Genomic DNA, 24031 nt, shown 5'->3' on the forward strand with positions numbered 1-24031 from the left:
GTGATATGTCTGCTTCCAACTCTACAGCTTTGGTTGCCACAGGAAAAACCTCTGGTTGGTGCTGTTGCCATTTCCTTGGTTCAAGATGTGTTTCTGTGTTTTTGCCCCCCATCCTTCCATAGTGCTCAGAGATATTGGAAGAGGGAAGAGATGGAAGGTCCTTGACTGGAGGAAGGACAGGGGTAGGAAATGGGCTTCTAAAGACTAGAGAGGTGGAAATGCAGAATTTTGGAACTGGAGAGATGATGGCCCAGTCAGTAAAGTGTTTGCCTCACAAACACAAGGACCCGAGGACCCAGGACACAGTTACAAATGCTAGGTGTGGTGGGACGCACCTGGAATCCCAGCACTGGGGAGCGTGACAGGATGGTTGCCGGAGCTCACTGGCCAGCCAATGTAACTGAGTCAGGAGGTTCCAGATTCAGCAAGAGACTCAAAAAGTAAGAAAAAGCATGCTGTCACATGCCTTTAATCCCAGCACTTGGGAAGTGGAAGTTGGGAGATTTCTATGAATTCAAGGGCAGTCTGCTCTACATAGCAAATTCTAGGACAGCCAGGGTTACACAGAGAAACCCTGTCTCAAAGAACAAAAAACTCTTAATGTAAGAAGACTCCCAATGTGGACCCCAGACTTCCACATGCACATGCAGCACACATACATGTATTTACACATGCATACACAAGAACATGTATACACATGAAAATGCAGAACCTGACAGTTTTCTCAATCAAGATCACTTGGACTAAATAGAATTCATGAAAAATCTCTAGAGAGTGCATGGCCAAGAGCCGAGTACCAAGAACCCAATGTCAAACACAGAGATGTGAAGACACACCCAGAGTTCCTGGTCGCATCTAGAGAGCAGCTGCTCTTGAGGCTTTCTGCTGTAGGCCTTGTGCTAAGTACCTAATACTCAATTCATTCTCCCAGCTCTCCTGAGGTGAGCTCTCAGAACCACTTGCTGCTGGGAGTTTTTAAGTGGCTGGCTCAAGGTCACATGACTGGTTAGCATTCTCATTCATGGCAGAGTTATGCATGATGGAAGTCCTTGCAGTACCCACTGTGCACTGAATAATCATTGGCTGAACAGATCCCCACCCAGCTGTTAACATGTGATGCTTTTGAAAGGTGATGAAGACCTGTCTTAGTTAGGGTTTCTATTGCTGTGAAGAGACATGACCATGGGGCAGGAAGTACGGCGGTGTACAGGCAGACATGGTGCTGGAGAAGTACTATATCCAGATCCTTCAGGCAGCAGGAAGGGAGAGTGACACTGGGTCTGGCTTGAGCATCTGAAACCTCAAAACCTGCCCCCAGTGACACACTTCCTCCAACAAGGCCACACCTCCTAGTGTTGCCACTCCCTAGGAGCCTATGGGGCTATTTTCATTCAGACTACCATAGAACCTGAGGGTGGAGCCATCACCAATGAAGTCTGTGCCCTTAGGAAAGGAGTTCAGGGAAGTGTTCAATCTTTGGGGCCATGTGATACTACAGCAAGAGGTTGTTATAGCCTAGAAGCGGGCTCTCACTGGAAACTAACTGAATGTTCCCCTGACTTTGAACTTTTACTCTTCAGAACTGAGAACCAAACCTCAGTGGTTGTAAGTCACCCAGTCCGTGACAGTTTGTTACAACACCCGTAATGGACTGAGACAGTGTCTTGGCATCAGAGTCCATGTACTAACAACCCAGGGCATCCTTGGTTCTTTTGCCATCCCCTTGCCTTTTGATAAGCAGCACCCACCTCAGTGTTGTGTGTGAAGCAGCTGCGTGTGCTGATAGGTACCAGTTACTTCATAAGACCAGCAATTATTGTACATACAGCTGGGTGTTTTGCCATTGACCTAGAGGGATGCTATTTGTGCCTTCAGAACTGCAGAGAAAAAGGCCTGCTTTGGTCCATACCATAAACCCAGATAAAGCAGCAATATGGAAGATTAAGTGTGAAATCAGTGTGGCATGGAGTTGAGGCAGAATTCTATGGCATGATAACGATGTTTCAGATCAAAGGCATATCTGTGTATCAATAAGAAGAAGGGGAATGGTCTGGGGAATGCCTGGATCCAGAGGCATCACTGGGGGACTAGTAGCATCTTAGAGGGCCCTCAGTCCCTGCCTGGATGAACACTGTCTGCTTGAGTGGCAGCAGGTAGCTCCATGAAGACAAGGCACAACACAAATACCAATATGGTGGCCTCCAGTGCTTGCCTGTGTTGGCAACTGAAGATTCCCAGTGTATTAAGAGAACTAGCCTTTCTGTGCTCCAGACCCTCAGCCTGCAGGGGAGACAAATTGCTAGGTCCCTTCCTGGAAACCTAAAAAAGGGTCATTCTCTCTGCCTTTCATCTCTTCTGCTTAATTTTCTAGGTCCTTCTCTTCCGATTTTGTTTTTCATCATCTTAATATACCCCACGTGCCTCCTTAAAGCCACATGCTTTGAACAGACATAAAGAAAAAGCGAGACTAAGGTTTGTGTAGGCATTTCTTCCGCTACTCTTGAACTATTGGCATTTACAGTGGAATGAAATCCTAGTCTGGTCACCCCTGGTCTCTCTGTTCAATTTCTCATGAGTTTTCCCCCATGCTCAGTGCCCATGGCTGCAGACAGTCAGTGTTTTCTGGATATTTTGGCAAACTTTGACTTCTTCCACTCTTGGGCTGTGTAGTGGAACCAGAGGTGAACCGTTGAATCTTTGAGCCTCTTGAAAGTTTAACACTATGTTGATTTAAAACGTATCCCTCCCCTTTCTAGGATTCTCCTAACTGACAACAAAAAAAATTCAGAATTTAGTAAGCCGCCATTACAGATAAAGGGAAAGTGCTTGAGATTATAGACTTGTACCTGAGGCCTAACATAATTTTTATTTTCAATGTTAATAGTATGCTGTATTTGAACTGGAGTACAATGCTTGGGACACAGAAAGACTTGAAATATACTAGCTTCTCTTCCCCCTAGAAATAGCTTGGACTTAAAATTGCAAACCTAAGCTAAGACATGCTTAAGAATTGCTGGAGTAACTTCTTAGGAAAACATTCTGATGCTGGGACTCTCCATCCTTGACCGTGAAGTTAGACTCTCAGGGCTGAGGCCTCGGGGGTAGTATTTTTCAGATGCTCACGGGTAATGCTGGTGTGCATCTTAGACTGGAGCACTGCACCAAGGGAATGCAACTGGCTCTTGTTTTGCATTGTACTTTTGGAGCACAGGCCCTAGTTAGGCTTCATATCATTATGTTAGAGGCATTTGTTTAGTACAGAATTTGATGAGAATTAACACCCATCTCTTCAAGAGCATATGCACTGTCTCTGGCTTAAGCACTGTTTTTAAAAATTTTCACTTTTAAAATTATGTGCAAATGTGTATCTGTGTTGGGGTATGTGCACGTGAGTGTTGGTACCCAAGGAGGTCAGAAGAGGGCATCAGACCTTTGGAATAAGAGTTATAGGCAGCTGTGAGCTATCAGATGTAGGTGTTGGGAACTAAACTTGGATCTTTGCAACTGAGCTTGGATGGCTTAAACACTGAGCCATCCCTCCAGTCCCTACACTTAAAACAAAACAAAAATCTTGCCACCCCCCCAAAAAAGTCCAAGCATACATAAGAAGAGGACCTTTGAGATGTGATCAAATAAGATTTAAGTCCTATTCCCTAGTAAACCTTGCCTGAAGGGTTACTCCTAGGCAAGGGAGTAGGAGCAGGGTGTAGGGGGCAGAGCAGGGAGTCACTTCTGAGCCTTGTGTTGGAAAGTGAGTGACCATTGGTACACATTGGTTTTTCTTCTGTTACTCTGCAGAGCTCTGTGGGTCTTTGCAAGCTGTCATATGCACCAAATCAAGACCTACAGTCTTGAGAGTAGGACGGGATGTGTGAGATCCTCAGCTTCCTCATCTTTAAGTTGGAGGTGCTGAGCAAAGAGTCACTCAATGGATGGTGGCAGGGAGGGTAGAGTCATTGCTGACTAGGGCCCAATACCATCCTAGGCTTAAAAAAGAAAACATATAGAATCTTCTAGAGTGTGTGCTGCTGTCATCTCCCTCTTCAGCTGAGGAACAATACATCTGGAAGCTAACACACTTGCTCAAGATGCCAGATTGGTCCACAGTGTAGCTGGGATCTGCATCTGGGCCATGATTTTGCAGTCAGAGCATAAACCATTGTGATGTATAGCTTAGGGAACACAAAAATTCCCAGGCTGATGTGGACAAGGAAGGTCCCTTGGGAAAGGGGTGTACCCATGACTCATGAGGTCAGGGTATGTGATCAAGGTGACCCCGCCTCCACTCAGAAAAGCCAAGTTAGTCACATAAGGTGGTATGGGGTGGATAGGTAGGGTGGTGGTTGCAGGCTTTTCCAGAAGGTTTGGTTTTCCAAACTGCAGGAATGAATGAACTCAGACCTTCTAGTGAATAACTGTCAAAGGCTGACAACACAGAAGGTACATTTTGGCCTAATGGTGTGTGTGTGTGTGTGTGTGTGTGTGTGTGTGTGTGTGTGTGTGTATGTGTGTATGTGTGTGTGTATGTGTGTGTGTATGTGTGTATGTGTTTGTGTGTGTATGTGTGTGTGTATGTGTGTGTGTATGTGTGTATGTGTTTGTGTGTGTATGTGTTTGTGTGTATGTGTGTGTGTATGCTTTTTGTGTATATGTGTGTACTGTATATGTGGTGTATGAATGTGTGAATGTATTCATGTTTGTATTGTAGTACACATCAACCCCCTTACCACACCCTTAAACTTGGCATTGTCCAGGCTGAGAATCAGAGAATCTTCTAGTATCTTGTGTTCCCTCAGCATAGTCACTCACATGAGCAGAACTTGAAGGACCACTGAAGTTCTGTCCTCTCAGCCAAGCCCTGTTGGCTAGTGATGTGCCTACCTCATTCGCCTAGGCAGCCAAGCCCATAAATCTCAATCCTGGATGCTCATCAGGAGCATCAGAGGTTCTCAACCTGTGGGTCTCGACTCCTTTTGGGGTCAAATGACCCTTTCACAGGGGTTGCATATCAGATATTTACATTATAATTCATAACAGTAGCAAATTGCAGTTATGAAGTAGCAATGAAGTAATTTTATGGTTGGGGTCCACATGGGAAACTGTATTAAAGGGTCGCAGCATTAGGAAGGTTGAGAACCACTGATCTAGATGGATGCCCACTCAGGGTAATAGCTCTCTTCCCAGCCCTTCTCTGCTAATCCCTATCAATGTTTTCCCAGGGTGGAGACACACCCAGACCCATCTAGCCAACTTGTGAGCAGAGGAAGGGCCGTGTAAGTCCGTCTTGTACTAGCTGGAGAAAAGTGGGTGACCAGTGCCTTGTCTCTGGGTCAGAAAAACCTTCCCCTCTCTCCTCCTGTTCACTTTTCTAGCCTCCTCCAATGCCGCCCACCACCAGCCTCTCTCCCAACCAGGAATTAAAATGTTTTGTTTGGAAATAAGTGTACTGTACGACCCAGCCAGCCAGGTGAACTTGAATGTGAAGATTGGTGTTCAGAGGCACTGGAGAAAGCCGAAGCCATTTCTATTGTGCTGGGAGTCATGGGGAGACCAATCAAATCGTCATCTCCAGTATGAAATATTCAGCATACAAGGTTATTAACATATAAAAGACTTATGGGCAAATCACTTTTAAGTATGACAAGGTCTCTAAATGTTCTTGGGCTGAGCACAGGGAAAAAAGGGGGGATTTTGGGGGGGTTGTTTATCAGCAGCGCCATGAGGGAGGCTTACTTCTTCCCTTAAATCTGGCTGAATATGCATGTGTGCGCGGCATGATAATGACAGCCACGCCAGCCGGGAGATTAGCTGGGCTTTTGCTTCAGTAATTCCAGCATGCTAATTCAAAAGATGGGAGGAGGCAGGGGAGGCTGGGTACCATCTCCCCTGTACCCCAGCCTCTGTGCTGTGCTGTCCCAGACAGCCGCACTGGGAACCCTCACAGTGTTCAAAGCCTTGTGTTCAAAGCTGGTCCTCTTGTTCTAATTGTGATATAAACAATGCGAAGAAGCTGTGCAACTCAGCGAGTAATTGCGGTTTCTCATGCATCCACCCCCTCCTCTAAGGGCAAGAAGGGTGCTGGTGCCCTGCAGAGGACCCCCGTGTGTCCTGCTGTTATTTAAGGTAAGGTGGCCACATGGGCACATAGGAGACTGGCAATGAGAAGCTCTGTGGGCACGTGGGACTGCTGCCCTTCTTAATGGTCACTGTGGTGTTAAACCCTGACAGTCTGGGTCCCATCTTTGTGGCTTACTAGCTTTGTGACTCCGGACAAGTCCTTTGTGGTCCTTGTACTTCAGTTTTCCAACCTACAAAAACATGTCAGTTGGGTGTAGTGGCCTGCCTGTATTATCAGCCCCAGAAGCTGGCTAGCAAGACTAGCCATATCTATGAGCTCTTGGTGTGATTAAGAGACCCTGCCTCAGTGAATAAAGTGGAAGGGTAATCTAGGATGATTCCCAGCATTAACCTTAACTTCCGCATGTGCACATGCACCTCCACATCACATGTATATGCACATGTATACCATGAGCACACATAGGAAATTGCAAAAAGAAAATGAGGAATTAGCCAATTTTTATTTATTTATTTTTTTATTATGAACCTGTGCTTTGAAGTCAGGATGACAGCTCTGCGGAGTGGTTGTGAGCCTCAAGTGCATGTTAACTACAGTTTCTTCGCTAACGAATAACCCCTGTTCTATAAATGTGTGATATTTTCCATATGGAGTTCCAGGCTTGGCAATAACAAAGGATATTGTTTACTGATCCTAGTCCTCCACCTCACCAGAGTGATGTCCCCAGCCAGCTCAGATGTCCCTGTATAGGTTGTTACGTATACATGGATTATCCTTGCACTCTCGTGTTGAGTGTACCAGTGTGACAGATATTACAGTAACTGAAAAGAATATGTTTCTTTATTCTTGAGAATTTCATACATGTCTACAATGAAATATGATCATGTCCATGATCATTTCTCTCTTCCAACTCCCTCCATGTCCTCCACAACACTTCGGCCTCCCAACTTCACACCGTCTTCTTCTTCTTCTTTTTTTTCTCCCTCCTGGTAACCCACTAAATCCATTAGTGCTGCCCATCTATATTTGGATGTGTGGCTCCACAAAGAAGCATGAGAAATCTACCAGCGGCCACACCCTCCAAAAAGAATGAGTTTACCTCTCCCAGCAGCCTTTCCTTGGCCCACCAATCCCATCATGCCCCATCTGCTCCAGGCACCACTTTCAGGGCTGCCGTTGTCTAGGATTCAGAGTTGAGTAATGCTGTCTTTTGGCCATGACATGGCTATCTCAGTTAGAGAATCACCCCAGTCACCAGAGAGAATCCTACAGCATGATTGTTGGAAGGTGGGAAAGAGAGAGGCAGCATCAATTCAACATTTAAACAGTGTTTGAACCATTGTGTGTATGTGGGGGAGACTGGTTGATAAAGCGTTTGTGTTCTATCAGGGTAACGAGGTTCGGAAAGGTGAGGCTACTGGCCTGATGTCACCCATCGAGGAAGGGCTTTAGCTGGAATTGGAAACTACTTCTCTTCTGAAATCTTGGACCAGTGCTTGCCACCTGAGGGTCTTGAAGCTTACACAGTACAGCCTCCACCCAAGCAGGAGTCTCCCACACTCCCCCCCAAAGTGACATACAGCGGAGGCTTTGCCAGAATAAATCATCCACTTGGAAGACGATGGCATCTTAACTATGCCAAGTATGTAACAATCCACCCGGCATATTGTTTCCAGTCACTGGCAATGCTAACTGACTTCAGGGTATGTGCTCAGGATAAGGAATTGCTTGTTCTTAATCATTGTGTGGTATGTGCAGGTCTTTAGAGGTGGGTCCTAACGAAGTGAATGTTTTAAGTACATTTGCATTTATGTAATTTTTCTCATCCCTGTTTCTCTCAGTGGTTGGAGATAGTTCTGTCTTCTAAGTATTCAAATTGAGACTGATGCACAAATCTAGTAGGGAGTAAGGGAGATGGTTCACTGGGTAAGAACACTTGTGGTACAAGCATGAGGACCTTAGTTTGAATCCCCAGAACACATGTAAAAAGGGTGGTCATGACCATTCATAACTATAACTTCATTATTGAGGGGTAGAGTTAGGCCAGTCCCAGGAACTCACTGGCCAGCCAGTCCTACTGAAAAGGAGAACTTCAGGTTCAGTAGGAGACCCTGTCTAAAGAGACTAAGGCAGAGGGATAGATACTAATATCTATCCTCTGTCCTTTGCTTTGCGTGCATAAGCATTGGGTATGTGCATCCACACACATGTGCACACACACGCATATACCACCAATCCCATATAACAAACAAACTCCTAGTTAGACTTCAAGTTGCTTTTGTTAGAGTCAGTGGTAGAATGCAGAATCTGGCTGTGCTTAGGAACTGACTTGTTCCTTCATTTTTTAAGGAGCCTAACTGACCAACTAGTGAATTCATCCAACAGGAACCTGGAAACTCCATCAGTGCTGCAGAAGAGAGGCTGAGATCCCCACCTCTGTGTGACTTTCTGATTTCTGATTCTGTGTCTCATGGTATTGCTGCTTGCATCTATCACTATTTCCTTCTTTTATTTGAATTTTTAAAAGTTATTTATTTATTTAGTTAGTTTTTTTGAGGCATGGTTTCTTCTGTGTAACAGTCTTGGCTGTCCTGGAACTCACTTTGTAGATCAGGCTGGCCTCGAACTCACTGAGATCCGCCTGCCTGTGCCTCCTAAGTGCTGGGATTAAAGGTATGTGCTACCACTGCCTGGCTAATTTTAAAAATTTATTATTGTGTGTGTGTTTCTGTGAGAGAGAGGGAGAAGGAGAAAGAAAGAGAGGGAGAAAGAGGGAGGGAGAGAGAGAGAGAGAGAGAGAGAGAGAGAGAGAGAGAGAGAGAGAGAGAGAGAGGTGTGGGCACAGGGTCACGTTCCTGGAGTTAAGAAAATGAGTTGCAGGAGTTGATTCTCTTCCTCTTTGTTGGGAGGGTTTCTCTTGTTTCTGCTATGTTGCATGCTCCAGGCTAGCTGGCTTTAGGGTGATTCCCTGATATCCTTCTCCCGTTTCACTGTAGGAGTGCTGGGATTGTAGATGCACATGACTGAATCCGACTTTTTAAAGGTGGTTCTGAGGAGGCTTGGGTAGCAGGTGCCTTTACCTGCTGAGCCATCTCACTGCCCCTGTTTTCTTATCTTAGAACCATTTACCTTATGTCTTATATGACATTAACTCAAAATATATCAGTAACCTAAATGTGAAGCCTAAAGTTGTCACACTTGAGGACAACGTTGGAGAGAGTCTTTCTGACCTTTGAAGACTGCAAATGATTCTTAGGACATAAAAATAAGAAAACATTCAAGAAAAATGATAGATGCGTTATTCTGAAGATATTGCCAAGGAAGATAGAAAGACAAACCTGAACCAAACTTACTTTACTCAGTATCATAAGCAGTACCTCAATCTCCTCCCATTTCTAGCCACTCATTACTAGATAAATTTATTTGGTTTTTCTGTGTTAACCTTGTCTCCTTGGACCTGTTAGGCTCACTTACTTCTAGTAGTATTTTTGTATATTCTTTGGTACTTCTATGGAGACTCTTATAAACGGAATGTGTATGTCCTTCAAAACTCATGTGTTGAATCCTGACTTGGCTGGCTAGGGATTTGGCTCCATATGAGCACTTGCCTAGATGACTGGAGGTCTGAAGAGCAGTCTTCAGTCCAAACAAAGACCTGGGGAATCCTAACACTCAGTGTACTGGTGTTGGGAGGCAGGGCTTGGAGATCAGCGCATATTATTTCTGACTGAAATATCCCTGTAAGCTCATGCTTTAAATGCTAGATCCTTCGAAGGCTGTGGCATCTCTGGGAGTGGGGTCTAACTGGTGGAAGCCGGTGATGAGGGGAGGGCCTTTGAGTAGGGTGATGGCTCTTTCAGATTCCTGGTCCGTTGCCATGTGAACAACCTGCCACCTCATGCTCCTGCCACAGAGTATGGAGCCACTCTGCCCTACTGTCCCTGCCATGATAGACTGAGGTGCCTCTGAAATCAGGAGACAGAACAAGCCTTTCCTTTCTGAAGCTGTTGCTATTAGAGATGTGGTCATGGTGACCCGGAAGTGACCAATCCAATGCTTCCCCTTCCTTTGAAAGAAAGAGACCTCATGATTATCCCTACCCCTTTAATCATGTGAGGACATGTGAAAAGACAGCCATCTAGGAGCCAGAAGAACTTCCCCAGACGCCAGCAGATGGTGCCTTCATTCTGGACTTTGGGCGAGAACTACATTTCAGTTGTCCACAAGCCACCTCTGGCAGCGTGCTCTTGCAGTCTTCATGGATTGAGACAATAATTATGCCTTTTGTGAACACTGATAGTGTTTGCCGGCTTCCTTTGGGTTTTATCTCCTTTCTTGTTTTATTGTGCTGGCCAGTACCACCACAGGGATGGTGAGAATTGATCTCTGCCTAGCCTTTACCTGGTTAAGGAAGATGGACCCTGCAGGTTCTCTGACAGCCTTGTTATTACTGCTATTTTAGTTGAGAAGATTGCAGCCCCCACCCCAACCTCCTTGTCTCCCAGTTATTCTCCTATACCTGTAACACTCTGCTGAAGGTGGGGGGGGGGCAAGCGCACACACTGCCACTTGAAAGTCTATTTCAATGTGTTTTAGAAGCATTTGGTCTCTCTGTGTTGTTGACTATTCCCCTGCCTGTCTGTCCTTGTCTTTCTGAACTCCCTGACCCTGGGAAAACTGTGAATGCTAACATTTTAAGACAGTTAACTCCATTTTAAACATTGCATTTGGAAAATAAACCTTTAAGAAAATAAATAGCTCCTTGCACGGCCGTGTCTTTGTATCAGGGCTCGTAACGAGTGCCCTCCCTTCTAGTTGCTGTGAGAGAAAACAAGGACTTTCTGTCCTCGTTGATGAGATATTAAATAATGAACAAATTATTATTAGTGAATAGAACTGTAGGAAAGAAATATACTCTTAAAGCTGTCAACACCGCTGTTGCCCAGCCTTCAAATTGCTGCACGTTTGACAGCATGGGCAGACAAGGCAAACCACCAATACGGAAGCACCCAGCTAATTACACAAGATGAGACTTTGGGAAAAGGCAAAATCATCAGCTCAACCATGTGAGAACACTTTTGAGAATCATCTTTAAAGTGCCTCTGCAATTTGTCTGGCTGATACTGGCGCTGGCGCAGAGTTCATCATTTTAACAGCAGCACAGTCCCGTTAACATTGCTTGAAACTACAATGTGCTCCATTGTGCAGCTCTGCTAAGGCCCTTCTTAAACTTAAATGTTATGGATGCTTCTGTGTCTCCCATCAAGAAAGAGGACACAATATCTTAGGTCCAAAGAGTCTAGAGAAGGCAGTGGGAACAGAGGAACTTAAGTTGTAGGACAGGGAATGTATAGTGTCACATGCAATTATAGGGATAACAAAAATAAAAAATAATGTCTGATAAACATCCTCCCAGCAGACAAGGGATGCTCTACTGCAGCTGGGCTTGAAAGAATGGGATTGTGGCAAAGGCTGTCACACTGTGTGGGGACAAAAACAGTGGGGCCTGGAGAGGGAGGTGGAAATGTGTGTTACCCTCCTCAGGTAATGCTAGCTGCTAAAGGAGCTCATGGCTTCTAGAACCGCCAAGGAGTACCTTGGAAAGGCCAAGAAGAACTGATTGAGATTGGAGGGACTCCTCTGAAGGACATGGCTGTAGGACTTCTTTCTGGTGTTGACTCTGGAGCCTGGGCAGAAGATTCCAGCTGGGCTAGCTGGGTAACAAGGAAGGAAGGCTGAGAGAAGATGGACACTAGCTAGAGAATAGAATATTAACTAAGGGCAGAGATCCAGGAAGTGTGTTGCTGGACAGCCAGTTCATGTAGAGGATGGACTGAACTCGGGCTGGGGGTGAGGGAGCAAAAAGAATGGGTGTTAGAGAAGAAAGCCAGAAAGAAATTCTCAAAGAGAGGCCAACATTGTAGGAAGAGCCCATTTCCCAAAGAGGGGGAGGAAGTGTTGTCACTGATCTGCAGGACACAGAGAGTCTGCAGCTTGCTTCCTCTTTCACAGATCTTTTCTTCATTTGTTGGTGTGGTAGTCACTGTTCTATTGCTGTGAAGAGACACCATGACCATGGTAACTCTTATAAAAGAAAGCATTTAATTGGGACTGGTTTATAGTTTCAGAGGTTTAGTCCATTAGCATCATGGCAGGAGGTATGGCAGCATGCAGGCAGATATGATGCTGGAGAAGTAGCCAAGAGTTCTACATCTGAATCCACAGGCAGCAGGAAGCCAGAGACTCTTGGCCTGTCTTGGGCTTCTGAACCCTCAAAGCCCACCCCCAGTGGTACACTTCCTCTAACAAGGCCACACCTCTTAATCCTTTCAAATAGTGCCACTCCCTGTTGACTAAGCATTCAAACCTATGAGCCTGTGGGGCCATTCTTATTCAGACCACCACAGTTGGGCTCTACCTGTGAGGGGCCTGCAGGTGTTTTTGGGAGTAAAGCATTCACTAGGCATATGCAAGGCCCTGGGTTCAATCCCAAGCTCTAGCACCAAAAATAAATACCAAGTCCTTATAAAAACAAGGAGCCTATGACATGCTAGGCCGGACGGGTACTGAGCTACAACGCTGAGTGGATCTTGAGGAAATGATATTGATAGTGGGGTGACTAAACCATCTCCAGTGCCAAAGCAGCTAGAAATGGCCACAACCAAGACAGCAGAAAAGTGAGATGACCTTCCCACTGGGTCTCTTGAGAGTCTGGAAGGTGAATGGGGGGAGGGGAGCACAGAAAGAACCTTCCAGATGGAAAGTGGAAGCCACTTTGGAGAGCTGCTTTTTTTCTTAGCCATCGTTGTGAGCCCCTCTGCTCATAGTCTCTCAGTACAGCCTGTTTTATTTTAAACCTTAATACTTCTGCCTGCAATATGTGGTTCTTAAGCTCTTCAGAGAGAAGACAGCTGAATGGCAGGCCGCCTCTGAGCCAGAGGCTCTATGCCTGCCTGGAGCCTTTGTTCTTTGCTGTGCGAGTCTAAAGGCGGCCTCGGCCACATCACATAACCCAGGCCTTGTGAAGTCAAGAGAGTGTGGCAGCAAAGAAGCTGGGGGTCAACTGAACATCACGACACAGCCCAGCCTCAGGATGCAACTTTATCTAGTCAGATAGAGGTCATATCCGCGGCTGATTCACCCTGTGTTGACAGGGGCCTCGCAGTCTCTCTCTGAACCCCGACCTTGAAAACTCAGTTTCCTCCGAATGCCTCCAGGCATTGCCCAAAAGCTAGGGTTTCAATTGCTCTCTAGGCATCTCCCCAGTACCCACAAACGTATGCTGCCCCCTCCGTGGGCCCCATGCCCAGGAAGCTTCCCGCTTGTCTCCTTTCTGGGCTTGCAGCCAGGCTCCAGTTTTCAAGATGCTGCATCTCCCAGATCCTGCCTTGACTAGCTCAGTCTGCGGGCCTCATCGTCAGTTTCCCTGTCATGCCTGTGCTTTTTCCTGCAGTCATCTGTGTCCCTTGTCTGTCCCATTCTGAGCATTTGCATCAGAAAATGGCTGCATTTCTATTTAAGTTGCACACGGCAGCATTTGTCTCCACTGAAAATGACCTGGGCTGTGTGTGAGGCTGTGGAGAGAGTCTGGTAACCGTGGGGCCCCATGGGCTTGGGTAACAGTATTCAGCCTCCTCCAGCCTGGGATCCATTTTGGGCAGGCTTCTGAGGGGAGAACCCCTAGCCTAGGGTAAATGTCTAGGGCAGATTGGGAGAAGGAACTAGGGCTAGCCCTAGTGCTTTGTGTGTTGGAAAAGGTACTAGGTGCTTGGTACTTGGTGAGGTTGGGGAAATGGGGTGAACCCATACCCCATCCTCCAAAGGAAAGAGGACAGGAGGGACACAGATAGAAGAGTTCCTGGTAGTGTGTCAGAGAGAAAGTGGGCTGATTGAATGGCCTTCTGGGTGAGCAGAGGGCAGGTGAGGGAGGACTCAGGCTGGACCGTACTCAGGAGGGTGACAACAGCCAGGCAGTGTCTGTGGGCATATGCCATGCTTTCCCATGGTGGTTCCACTCAAACCTCCCGTCCTCCCCATAGTTCTCTGGCTGGTACTGCCCCTTGTTCAGATGCCCTCCCAGCTCACAGTACCCTGCTTCCTTGTGGGAGCAAGTAGGAGGCCCAGGTACCCGTAAGATACCGTGATGTCCACGCTGCCTCCTGAGCCTTCCCAGGCTGTCTTGAACACTGTTATCTGCCACCCCCTCCACCTCCCCCATTGGCTTCCTTTCAAGCTGCTTATTTCTTCGGGGCACTCTAATAAGGAATTGTGGATGTTGTGGTTTTGGTTTTAAGATGATCACTCTGATCTCTCCAACTTGATGCACACTGTTAACAAATCACCACGACTGTGCTTCTCCAAAGGCCAGAAATGTAATGTAGGAGTAGTACACGTCAGCTAGTTATATCTGGGATTCTTGGTTAAAGAAAATTTAGAGAACTTACAAGTAATTGTGTTTATTGGAAAACCCCTACACTGGGGTATGGCTACCATGACTGTCCTGTCTCTCTTGAAGAGAATCAGGTCTCACAAACATTTGTACTGCCAGCACCTAGCCAAAGAGCCTGATGTATTGACTGGATTGTTGACTGAATACCCAACTCACATGAGCTCTCACATTGAGGATGATTGTTTCTGTTTGGATCCCATCCTTGTACATAGCTGAACACTGTAACTGGGGATTGAAGATTTTTTAAATATGTGACACATTGGATGAGGCCTTTTGCTCTCTGTTTTTATCTTGGTAGTTATGCCTCTATTCCTGTTTTGAATATTTACTTGTGAAGCCTTATCACTCTATCACATTTCTTTCTTTCTGATTCATTCCTCACAATAGATGTGGGTGGGCGGGCCAAGGCTGCAGCATCTTCTTCCATTCCATTTCATCTTTTATCAGCAGTTAACTATGGATGCCTTTCCTGAGTCATCAGTATTGGCCTAATGGGCTGGAACAGCCCAAGTTGAAAGGTAATTACTTACACTGTCGCTGATAGCCCAGATGAAACCAGGACTTATTAGAACTGTAGTAATGGAAGTCTCTGTTTAATACAGATCTTTTAAGTAGTTTGAAGTGATCTCAAATTCATCTCTCTTTGCCATATGTTAAAATGTCACATCGTAGTTTTAAAATTCAGGACAAGAACAGAAGTTTTGGGAGAAGCCTGCCTGTGGAAGAGTTCTTGAATCTCTTTTTGAAAAATCAGAAGCATTTGTTCATCTCAGATTACAACGTCTCCCAGAAGGGAGCCCAGCTCACATTTGTCTGAGCACCTGCAAGAGTTGGGTTCGGGTCATAAGGCTCCAGCCTGGTGGTCTTGGGTGGTGGGTGGCTACCAGAGGCTCAGGTATTTGGCTGAGTGATTGCATGATGTGTTCAAGGTGAGTTCCAGAACCAAATGCCTCCTTCTCTGTGCATCAGGAACTCAGCTCACTGTCAGCCTCCATACTCACATCCATTTCTGTAAATGTGATCCAGACATGTCTGCAAAGAAGTCCTTCATACTCCAAACTCATGTTCACATGAGTGATGTAAAATGGTTTGACCAAGGTCCTGTTAACACTGGATCAGGCCCAGGTCAGAATGGAGTTCCCACCCAGGCTCCCGACACACTCCTAGATCTGTGCTACAGTGGGAACTAACAGTCATTCCATGCTGCATTTCCAAGTTATTTCTCATCTGTCTGACTGCTTCCTGGGAAACAGTCAGAAATAACTTCATTTTCTCTCTCAGTAAGTTCCTATGGTGCTAGGGTTTATATTGGGCTGTATAAATGTAGGCTGCTGCCTGCACTGACCCACAAGCCAAGCTCACCCAGCGCAGAGTGTGGTGCCTGTATGGGCTGCTCTCCTTGTCACTGTGACACTTGCTTGTCAGAACAGCTTTAGAGTCAGAAGATTTATTTGGCTCATTTTCAGGAGATTTAGACCATCCAGGTGAGGAAGGCACAGATGAGCTCTTGGTAATGAGAAGATTCTGCTAGGGTTCTTTATATTTCAGTGGCCAGCAGTGGAGTAGTTTATAACCCTCAAAGGCCTGCCACCAGTGGCTACCTAAGTGCTACCTAGGCCCCATGGCCACAAGGTTCCATCACCATCCCTAAACAGTGCCGTCAAAGAGGGACCAACTGTTCAAACACGTGAGCCTGTGAGGGACATTTCACACTTAGCCGGTAACAGTGCCATGACATATGCTTGGCCTTTTCAAGGCTGAGCAGGTTGAGCTGGCCAGTTTACTGGGGAGGGGTTGGTTTCTCTTCCATGGCTCTGAATTATCACACACAGAGCAGCATAACCCAGAGGCATCTGGCAAAGTACCTTGTTGGTTGTGTGGGTACCAAATAATGTTCTTCTAAATTAGGGTGCTCATACTATGTTTGTTTGTCAGTTGGATGTGTGCATGCCCGTGTGTGTGGGTGTGTGCACAGGAGTGCGTGTGTGTTAACACATGTGTATTTACATATGCATGTGCATGCATGTTGGGACCAGAGGTCAACGTTGCATGTTGCATATTGCTCCTCAGGTGCCATTTACCACTATCTATCTATCTATCTATCTATCTATCTATCTATCTATCTATCTATCTATCTATCTATCTATTGAGTCAGGGTCTTTCCCTGGCCTGGAACTTGCCAAGTAGGCTAGGCTGTCTGGCTTATGAGCCCCAGGGATTCACCCATCTTTGCTTCCCCAGCACTAGGATTACAAATGTACTACCACACTCGGGGGAGGTGGTAATTCTCTCTGTGTTTTGATACATTTTTTACTTTGTGTGTGTGTGTGTGTGTGTGTGTGTGTGTGTGTGTGTGTGTGTGTGTTTGTGTGTATATGTTTGGTGTGATTTATGAATGTGTGCAGGTGTATGTACTAGGTCTCCTACTCTCTCACTTGTTCTTTTGAGACAGGGTGTTTTTCCTGAACCTAGAGCTAGGCTGGTGACCAGCACACCCCTGTATCCTCTTTTCTTCAGTCCCACAATGTTGAGATTACAGACGTGTGTGTATGGCCATGTCTGGCTTTTTTTTATGTGGGTGTTGGGATCTGAAATCAGGTCCTCATTCTTGTATAGCAAGTGCTGTTAGCTGCCTTTTGTTCGGACATTTTCTCTAAGTGCTGTGAGTTTACTAGGTGTACAGAGCTTCACAGTTATCCTAGGACCAACCTCTAATTGGGGAGGAAGTTGCCACATTTCAGTAGCCATGGAAACAGCTGTTCTTTGTGTGTATCCACACTGACTGCTTGCTACATGTTTTAATGATGTGATGTATTCCACTAGGGACATAAAAGAACTTTTTTTTTTTGGTGACGATGTAGTGGTTTGAATGATAAATGTCTCCCATGGGCTCCAGCATTTGAACACTTGCTCCCAGTTGGTGGCACCTTTTAGGAGATGTTTAGATGGTATAGCCTTGCTGGAGGAAGTATGTCACCAAGAGCAGGCTTTGAGCCATAGCCACTTCACTCTCTCTGTCCCATGCTTTTGGTTCAAGACATGAGCCCTCAGCTTCCTGCCCTGCAGCCATGCCTGCCATTTCCTCCTGTGCCTCCCCACCATGATGGAGCCTTCTCCCTCTGGTACCATAAGCCCAAATAAACTGACTTCCCTAAATTGCTTTTGTTCATAGTATTTTATCGCAACAACAACAAAAAATAACTAATACTCCTAGTTCACATCTGGTGTTGACAGATGTTTTACTGATGAACCTTTTTTTAAGCAGTATATCTATGGGCAGTTCTGGAATATTTTAATACCAGTATTGGAAAGAAGAAAAGCTATGGGTGCTTTGGATGCCAAGCTGGGAGTTCATGTTACCTGCCTAACACTCCTCTCAACTGGGTATTTTAGTTTGGTGAGGATTTTAAGAATTGGAGGTAGTTTTCTTAGTTGAGAAAACAATAATAAAAGCACTTTCTCTTCAGAGTCTCGTAGCACTAGATCTAGACCCCAGGAACCTTGAGTTCTATATATTGAGTACCTCTTAGTCCAGAACCTGGACATCCCTAGGTCCAGACCCCAGATATCTTTAGGTATAGACCTTGGACACTTCTAGACCTAGGCCCTGTGCACTTTTAGTCTGTTAAATCTAGAACCTGGGTATCTCTAGTCTAGATCCTGGGCAGCTCTAGATCTAGACCCCGGGCAGCTCTAGATCTAGAACCTGGGCATCTCTAGTCTAGATCCTAGGCTGTTCTAGTTCTAGATCCTGAGACACTCTAGATCTAGATCCTGGGAGCCTCTAGGTCTAGGCCCAGCTTCTCCCTGGTCTGGCCACTGGCCTCCCTACCTCTTGGCTTATGTCCTTCCCACCACTTTGCCTAGCTCCATTTTTGCAGAAACACAAACAACTTTTTAAAGAACATCTGATCACTTCCTAATGAGTACATTTATACCGGAGGCTGGCAAACTTTGTGATTCTATCAGAGCAAAAAATCTTATTTATAAAGAGGCTGGCTAATTATCCATGACATTTTAAATGTCTGAATTGTCCTTGAGCCGAGAGTGTGAAATCCAGAGACTCAGGGGTATACACTCCCTATAGATTTGCTTAATTTCACATACTCAGACAGTAAAAACCAAATGAATCTGAGCCGTTGAACAATCACAACATTCCAAGCAGGAAAGCAATGTGAAGAACCTGTTAACTGAAAGGCTGCTAATTTTGTATCACAGAAAATACCACTGAATATGAAGAAGCTCACTTGAATATGAGATGCTCACAGATATGCTTTGCTGGTGGGTTAATACTCAGCTGAGTGGCTGGACCAATGAAGGTAACAGTCACTTTAATCCATCACAGTATGGGAGGAAAGGCAGAGCTCACAGCTACTTGAGAAGCTTATATGCTGTTTCTTTTATTGAAACCCAGAGCACTGTAGGTTGACCAGTAAGCCATGGTGAATTGGAAGCTCTTGGATTCTCAAGGTTGGGATTCAGTTGAGATGCCTGGACATGTTAGATAAAGAGTTCAGTGGTTGAGTAGAACATGGTAACACAGTATCTGCACCCATTGCTTATACCAGCTGCCCCAAGCAGAGAAGCCTTTTGTGTGTGCATATGTACGTATTTGTGTGTATTAGTGTAGACGCACACATGTCATGGCATGTGTGTGGAGGTCAGAGAATGAGCTTAGCTGTTGGTCCTTGCTTTCCACCTGAAGACAGTCAGTTGTATTTGCCACTGCCCACACCAGGCTAGCTGACCTGTGAGCTTCCAGAGATTCTCTGTCTCTACCTCCCATCTCACCATAGGAGTACAGGGACTGCCGATACTTGCTATTGTGCCCAGGTTCTGGGGATCCGAACGCAGATCCTCATCTAAACCATCTCCTTGGTCCTCATGAAGGTTTTTGTTGGCTTGTATCTTGCTGTTTTCTAAGGTGACATTCTTAGCCTGTGGTCAAGGCCTGAATACACTGCCATCCTAATGGGGCATATGAGTTAGGAATGTGGATCTGGGTTTAAAAAAATCTGGGTTCAAATCCTGGTTCCAATTTTCTCACATATAAGGTGGGAGCCCTGCTGCTTTGTGGGTTGGCATGAGATTTAGTGAGAGATTGATGGTTCAGCCATCTCTTTGTGCCTGTCAGTCTCTGCACTCTCCCCAAGGAGGTTTTTAACGTACAGGAGTAAGACCATCAAGTTGTTCTAACGGGGAAAATCCTGTTTGTTCTACATTCACAAAACATTTCTGACACCAAATATGTGGATTTCCCACACCAAAGCATTCTCTAATTCTCTACACACACTAAATGGGTGTCCAGAAGCTCTCCCTAGACCTGTCCTAAGTCCCCAGAGCTCCTGCCAGACTTCATACATTAGGTTTCAGTCCCAGAAGACTGCCCAACCCCATTTTAGATGCCAACTTCAAGTCTCAGCTTGTCACCTCTGCTTCTAGTGGTATTCCCAGCACCCTCCTCAGTCTCTGTGTTTGCTTAGAGAACTCAGGAAAGTACTTCACTTATGTGTGTTAGTTTGTAGTGCAGGATACGACTCAGGACCAGACACATGGGGAAACATGAGAGGTGGGGGCTAGGACAGAGCTGCAAAGCTTCCGTACCTTCCTTGGGGCATCCCCTTCCCAGATGTTCTCCACACTCATTGTTTGGGGTTTCTATGGAGACCATTCTCTAGGCATGGCTGGTTCAGTCATTGGCCTCATTCTTCCCTGGAGGTCAGGAGGTGGGACTGGAAGTTCCAGCTCCAATCACTTGATCGATTCCCCTGGCAGCCTTCCCCTCCCCATCCCCTCTGGTCCCCTAGGAGTCCCTTCATCAGCTAAACTCAAGGATGGGGAGACTTGTTATGTGTCACATAAGATGTACCTCTTACCCCTTTCATTCAGAAATTCTGTGTGTGTGTGTGTGTGTGTGTGTGTGTGTGTGCGCGCGCGCGCGTGTGCCAGAGCCAATGCTGGGAGTCTTCCTCCGTTGTTGTTCATCTTGTTTTTTTCGAGACAGTCTCCTTGAGCTCATTATTTTTGTTAAACTGGTTGACCAGCAGAAGCATTGGAGCTGTCTGCTTCTGCCTCCAGCCCTCCAGCACTGGAGTTATAGATGTTTACCCTGTATCCAGCATTAACATGGTGCTGGGAGCCAAACTCAGCTTCTCCTGATTTCACAGCAAGCACATTATCTACAGATCCATCTTGCTTATGTCACAGTTGAGTGCATTTAACATATTTGTTTAGTACAGGGCACTGTTGGAGAATGTGTTTTAGTTTCTTTCTGTTGACTATGTTGAAGAAAAGAATGGGAAACCAAGTGTTTTAAGAAGTTGGTAGATTGAGAAATGCTCTAAATACTTTCCTTGATTATTCACTACTTCCAAATATTGCCAAGTGGTTGGAAAATACCCATGTCTTTAGCTGACTTTCTGAACTTGACCTCTTATCTATGATGTCTACCTTGATGACTTTCCATTTTAGCCTTCTTTGCTGGACTTGTTTATGAAATACACAGTCAGTGCAGCAGACACTGAACATAAGATGCTGTCCTAGATACTGGGGATAGATAAAGGCAAGATGGACAGCGCCTACACCCTCAGTGGGACATGGCAAGGGACAGAACAGTGCCAGTAAGCACAGAATATACTGTAGCTTCAAATATTACCAAATGTTATGGGTTAAACTAAACAGAAGAAGGTGTGAGAAAGGGACAGAAGATTCTGTTGAACAGAGATTGGGCCAAGAAGACTTCTCTGTGGAACTAGTCCCTGAGTAGAAACTTGAAATGAGAAGTGAGATAGGCAATCATCTGCAGGAAGAATGTTCAGGCAGCTGGAACAGCTGTGCAAAGGCCTTGTACATAACATCTTGGCTTGTTCACATGATAACATGCTGTGTGACTAGGAGGAGAGAGCAACAGGGAAAGGAAACATGGATGGAAACAGCTAGGGGCAGTCCTTTGGAAAGGACCCCAGGTTGAGGTGCAAACTATAGGATTCATCTTAAAGATGATGTACAGTTATAGAAAACCATTGCACACATTGCTCAGTCAAAATGGATGCAGGGAAGCTCAGAGAGAGGGGGAGAGTAGAGTCAGGAGGTTGGTCAGTGGTATAGGAAATGAAGTGAACTGGCTAGATGTCATAGAGATGGTGAGACATGGTCACTATCCTGACCCCCAGAGGTGGGGCCAGTGGAACGTTCCTGGTATCAAGTTTACGCGTCTTATGAGGAGCATCAGGGCCTTGGAGGCCTCACCTCTCACCCATGTGCCGTGTTCCTAAGGTAAATAACATTTCTCCATGGGGATGGTGCCTTGCCTGGCTGGGGCCAGTGTCCATTTTGTTTGTGGGAATAGGTGGAGAGATGTATTTACTTCTTCTCAAAATGCAGATATGTAGGTGAAATATCAGAGTTGGGTGGAGAGAGCAGTGTCAGTTTCTTGGCACCTGAACTTGTCTACAGCTTCCATCTGGAACCCCAACACTTTGAAGCTGGAGTGTGGGCAGGGAAGGCAAGAGGTTTTAGTGGCTTGCTTTTTTTATCCTTGAGACTATGTAGTGGAGTCAAGCTTCCTGGTTTTTTTTCTTCCTGGTTCTTAAGCCAAGTTTCAGATAATTGCTCATTTTATTTATAGAATGTCCAAGAATATCCAAAATAAATAGCAAAAATGCAGATTTTGAGTTCAGGGATATAAACAACATTGTGCATTAGTTATCTATTGTTTGATAAATTATACTGTAACTTGGCACTCTAAAACAACACACATAAATGATCAGTTTCTAGGGTTCAGGGTCTTAGATATACTCAACTGGCCCTCTACTTTAGGGTTTCACTAATGTCTTAGGCTGGATAGAGGTCTTATGTTGAAGGCTCCATCTGGGAAGGGATCCTTTACGCTCACTGATATGGTTGTTGGGTGGATCCAGTTTCTTAAGAGCTTTGTATTGAGGGTCTCAGGTCTTGATGGCTGCTACCCATAGCTATTCTCAATTTCTTGTCACACAGGTCTTCCTGTTTGTTACCTTGCTTCATCAAAGCATACAAGAGAGAGTGTCAGCTATCAAGATGGAATCACAACTTTCTGTAGTTTAGTTCCAGGAGTGGGGTTACCTTAATACCATATTCTATCAGTTAGAATATAGTTACTCAGGGAGAAAGGGTTATGCAAATACTTGAGTTCCACCAGGATATGAGCCTCTTTGGAACAGGCACAGAGGCTGCCTGATACATAGTGGTTTGTATATGATGAGATTGTGTATTGTAAATGTTCTAGGATAGTATTAGGTCAGAAAAGACATCAGTAATCACACTGGATCCTCCTCAGGCTTTATAGGGAAAACCCAAGAAACTCAAAGAGGTACCAGAGCCACAGCAGCTTTGAGATAGAGCTGGACCTTTTGACCTTCAGCCAATAGTCAGAGGGGGTTATATTAGTCCAAGTTAGCCATTTTTGAATTCACAATTTCTGCCTCAAAGGCTTCCATTCATTGTACACTTTTGGGTTGGGGAAGAGGGAGAGAGAGAGAGAGAGAGAGAGAGAGAGAGAGAGAGAGAGAGAGAGGGAGAGAATGAGAGAATGTGTATGTATATTTCCATGTGGAGGCCAGAAGACAGCCTTGATTATTGTTCCTCAAGCACTGTCCAGCTATTTTTTTTTTTTTCTGAGACAAAGTCTCTCAGTGGCCTGGAACTCACCAAGTAGGCTGGGCTAGCTGGCCTAGCAACCCCAGAGCTCCATTTGTCTCTGCCTCCCCAGTGCTGGCAGTATAAGCACATGCTACCACCACTCCTAGCTTCTTGTTTTACCCAAGTTCTGGGGATTGAACTCAGGTTCTTATGCTTGCAAGGCACGTACTGTCCCCAATGAGCCATCTTCCCAGCCCCTCATTTGTACATTTTAAATATACCATTGTTATGTCCTGACCCAGGCCTGTATCCAAATGGATTGTTTTAATAGCCCATCCTGGGCTTTGTTTGAGACCCCAGGTACTGAGTGTATGCTGAAGCTGAGGCCTGGTGTTTTCTGGTTTTGATCCTTTTTATTAACATGTCTTTGAAGCATAAGATGTAGTCTTGAGGTCTTTAAACACACTTCATGATTCAACTGGCAGCCTCTCCTGTCTCTAATATTTTCCTTTACAGTGTCATTTAGAACCAGAGGCCATCATGTTACAAAACCTCATCAAATAGTTTAGTTTAATCTAAAGTCTTATACTTTGTGTCCTGGCCATGAGTATGTCTTTTTTTAGGCTGATATTACATCAGATGCTGGATGCATTAGAGACAGGTATGGGTACTAACAGAAGGAAGGCCAGCAGCACATCACATCATATGGTACTTTAGTCCCTTGTCTCCAGGGACCAAATGAGAGCAATGGGTCAGGACACAAGATCTGCAGAGTGCTGGGTCACTGCCTCAAGTTTACTGTTACTAGTGTCTAGATGGATACTACAGCAGAGAAGTCAGAGCAACATGTGTGTGTGGGTCAATGTGTCCATAATCAAGGATAGCAG

At 45.5% G+C, this 24031-nt stretch overlaps 1 protein-coding gene across 4 annotated transcripts in view; it reads left to right on the plus strand.

Annotated features, from left to right (window-relative positions):
• The window catches only part of Msra (methionine sulfoxide reductase A), a 333498-nt gene that overhangs the window by 87232 nt on the left and 222235 nt on the right, over nucleotides 1-24031 (plus strand). Inside the window, exons 1-2 of one of the 4 annotated variants that reach the window (XM_059273483.1) lie at nucleotides 6063-6123; nucleotides 7466-7718. The exons of 2 other annotated variants lie outside the window; for them this stretch is intronic. In XM_059273483.1, the coding sequence (XP_059129466.1) occupies nucleotides 7712-7718 (7 nt within the window). In that variant the 5' untranslated portion in view covers nucleotides 6063-6123; nucleotides 7466-7711. Of the gene's footprint in view, nucleotides 1-6062; nucleotides 6124-7465; nucleotides 7719-24031 lie in introns of those variants that run through there. One more of the 4 variants, XM_059273484.1, reaches the window with a different exon arrangement.

This window comes from Peromyscus eremicus, chromosome 9, assembly GCF_949786415.1.
Source record: "Peromyscus eremicus chromosome 9, PerEre_H2_v1, whole genome shotgun sequence".
In the NCBI taxonomy this organism is placed as follows: Eukaryota; Metazoa; Chordata; class Mammalia; order Rodentia; family Cricetidae; genus Peromyscus; species Peromyscus eremicus.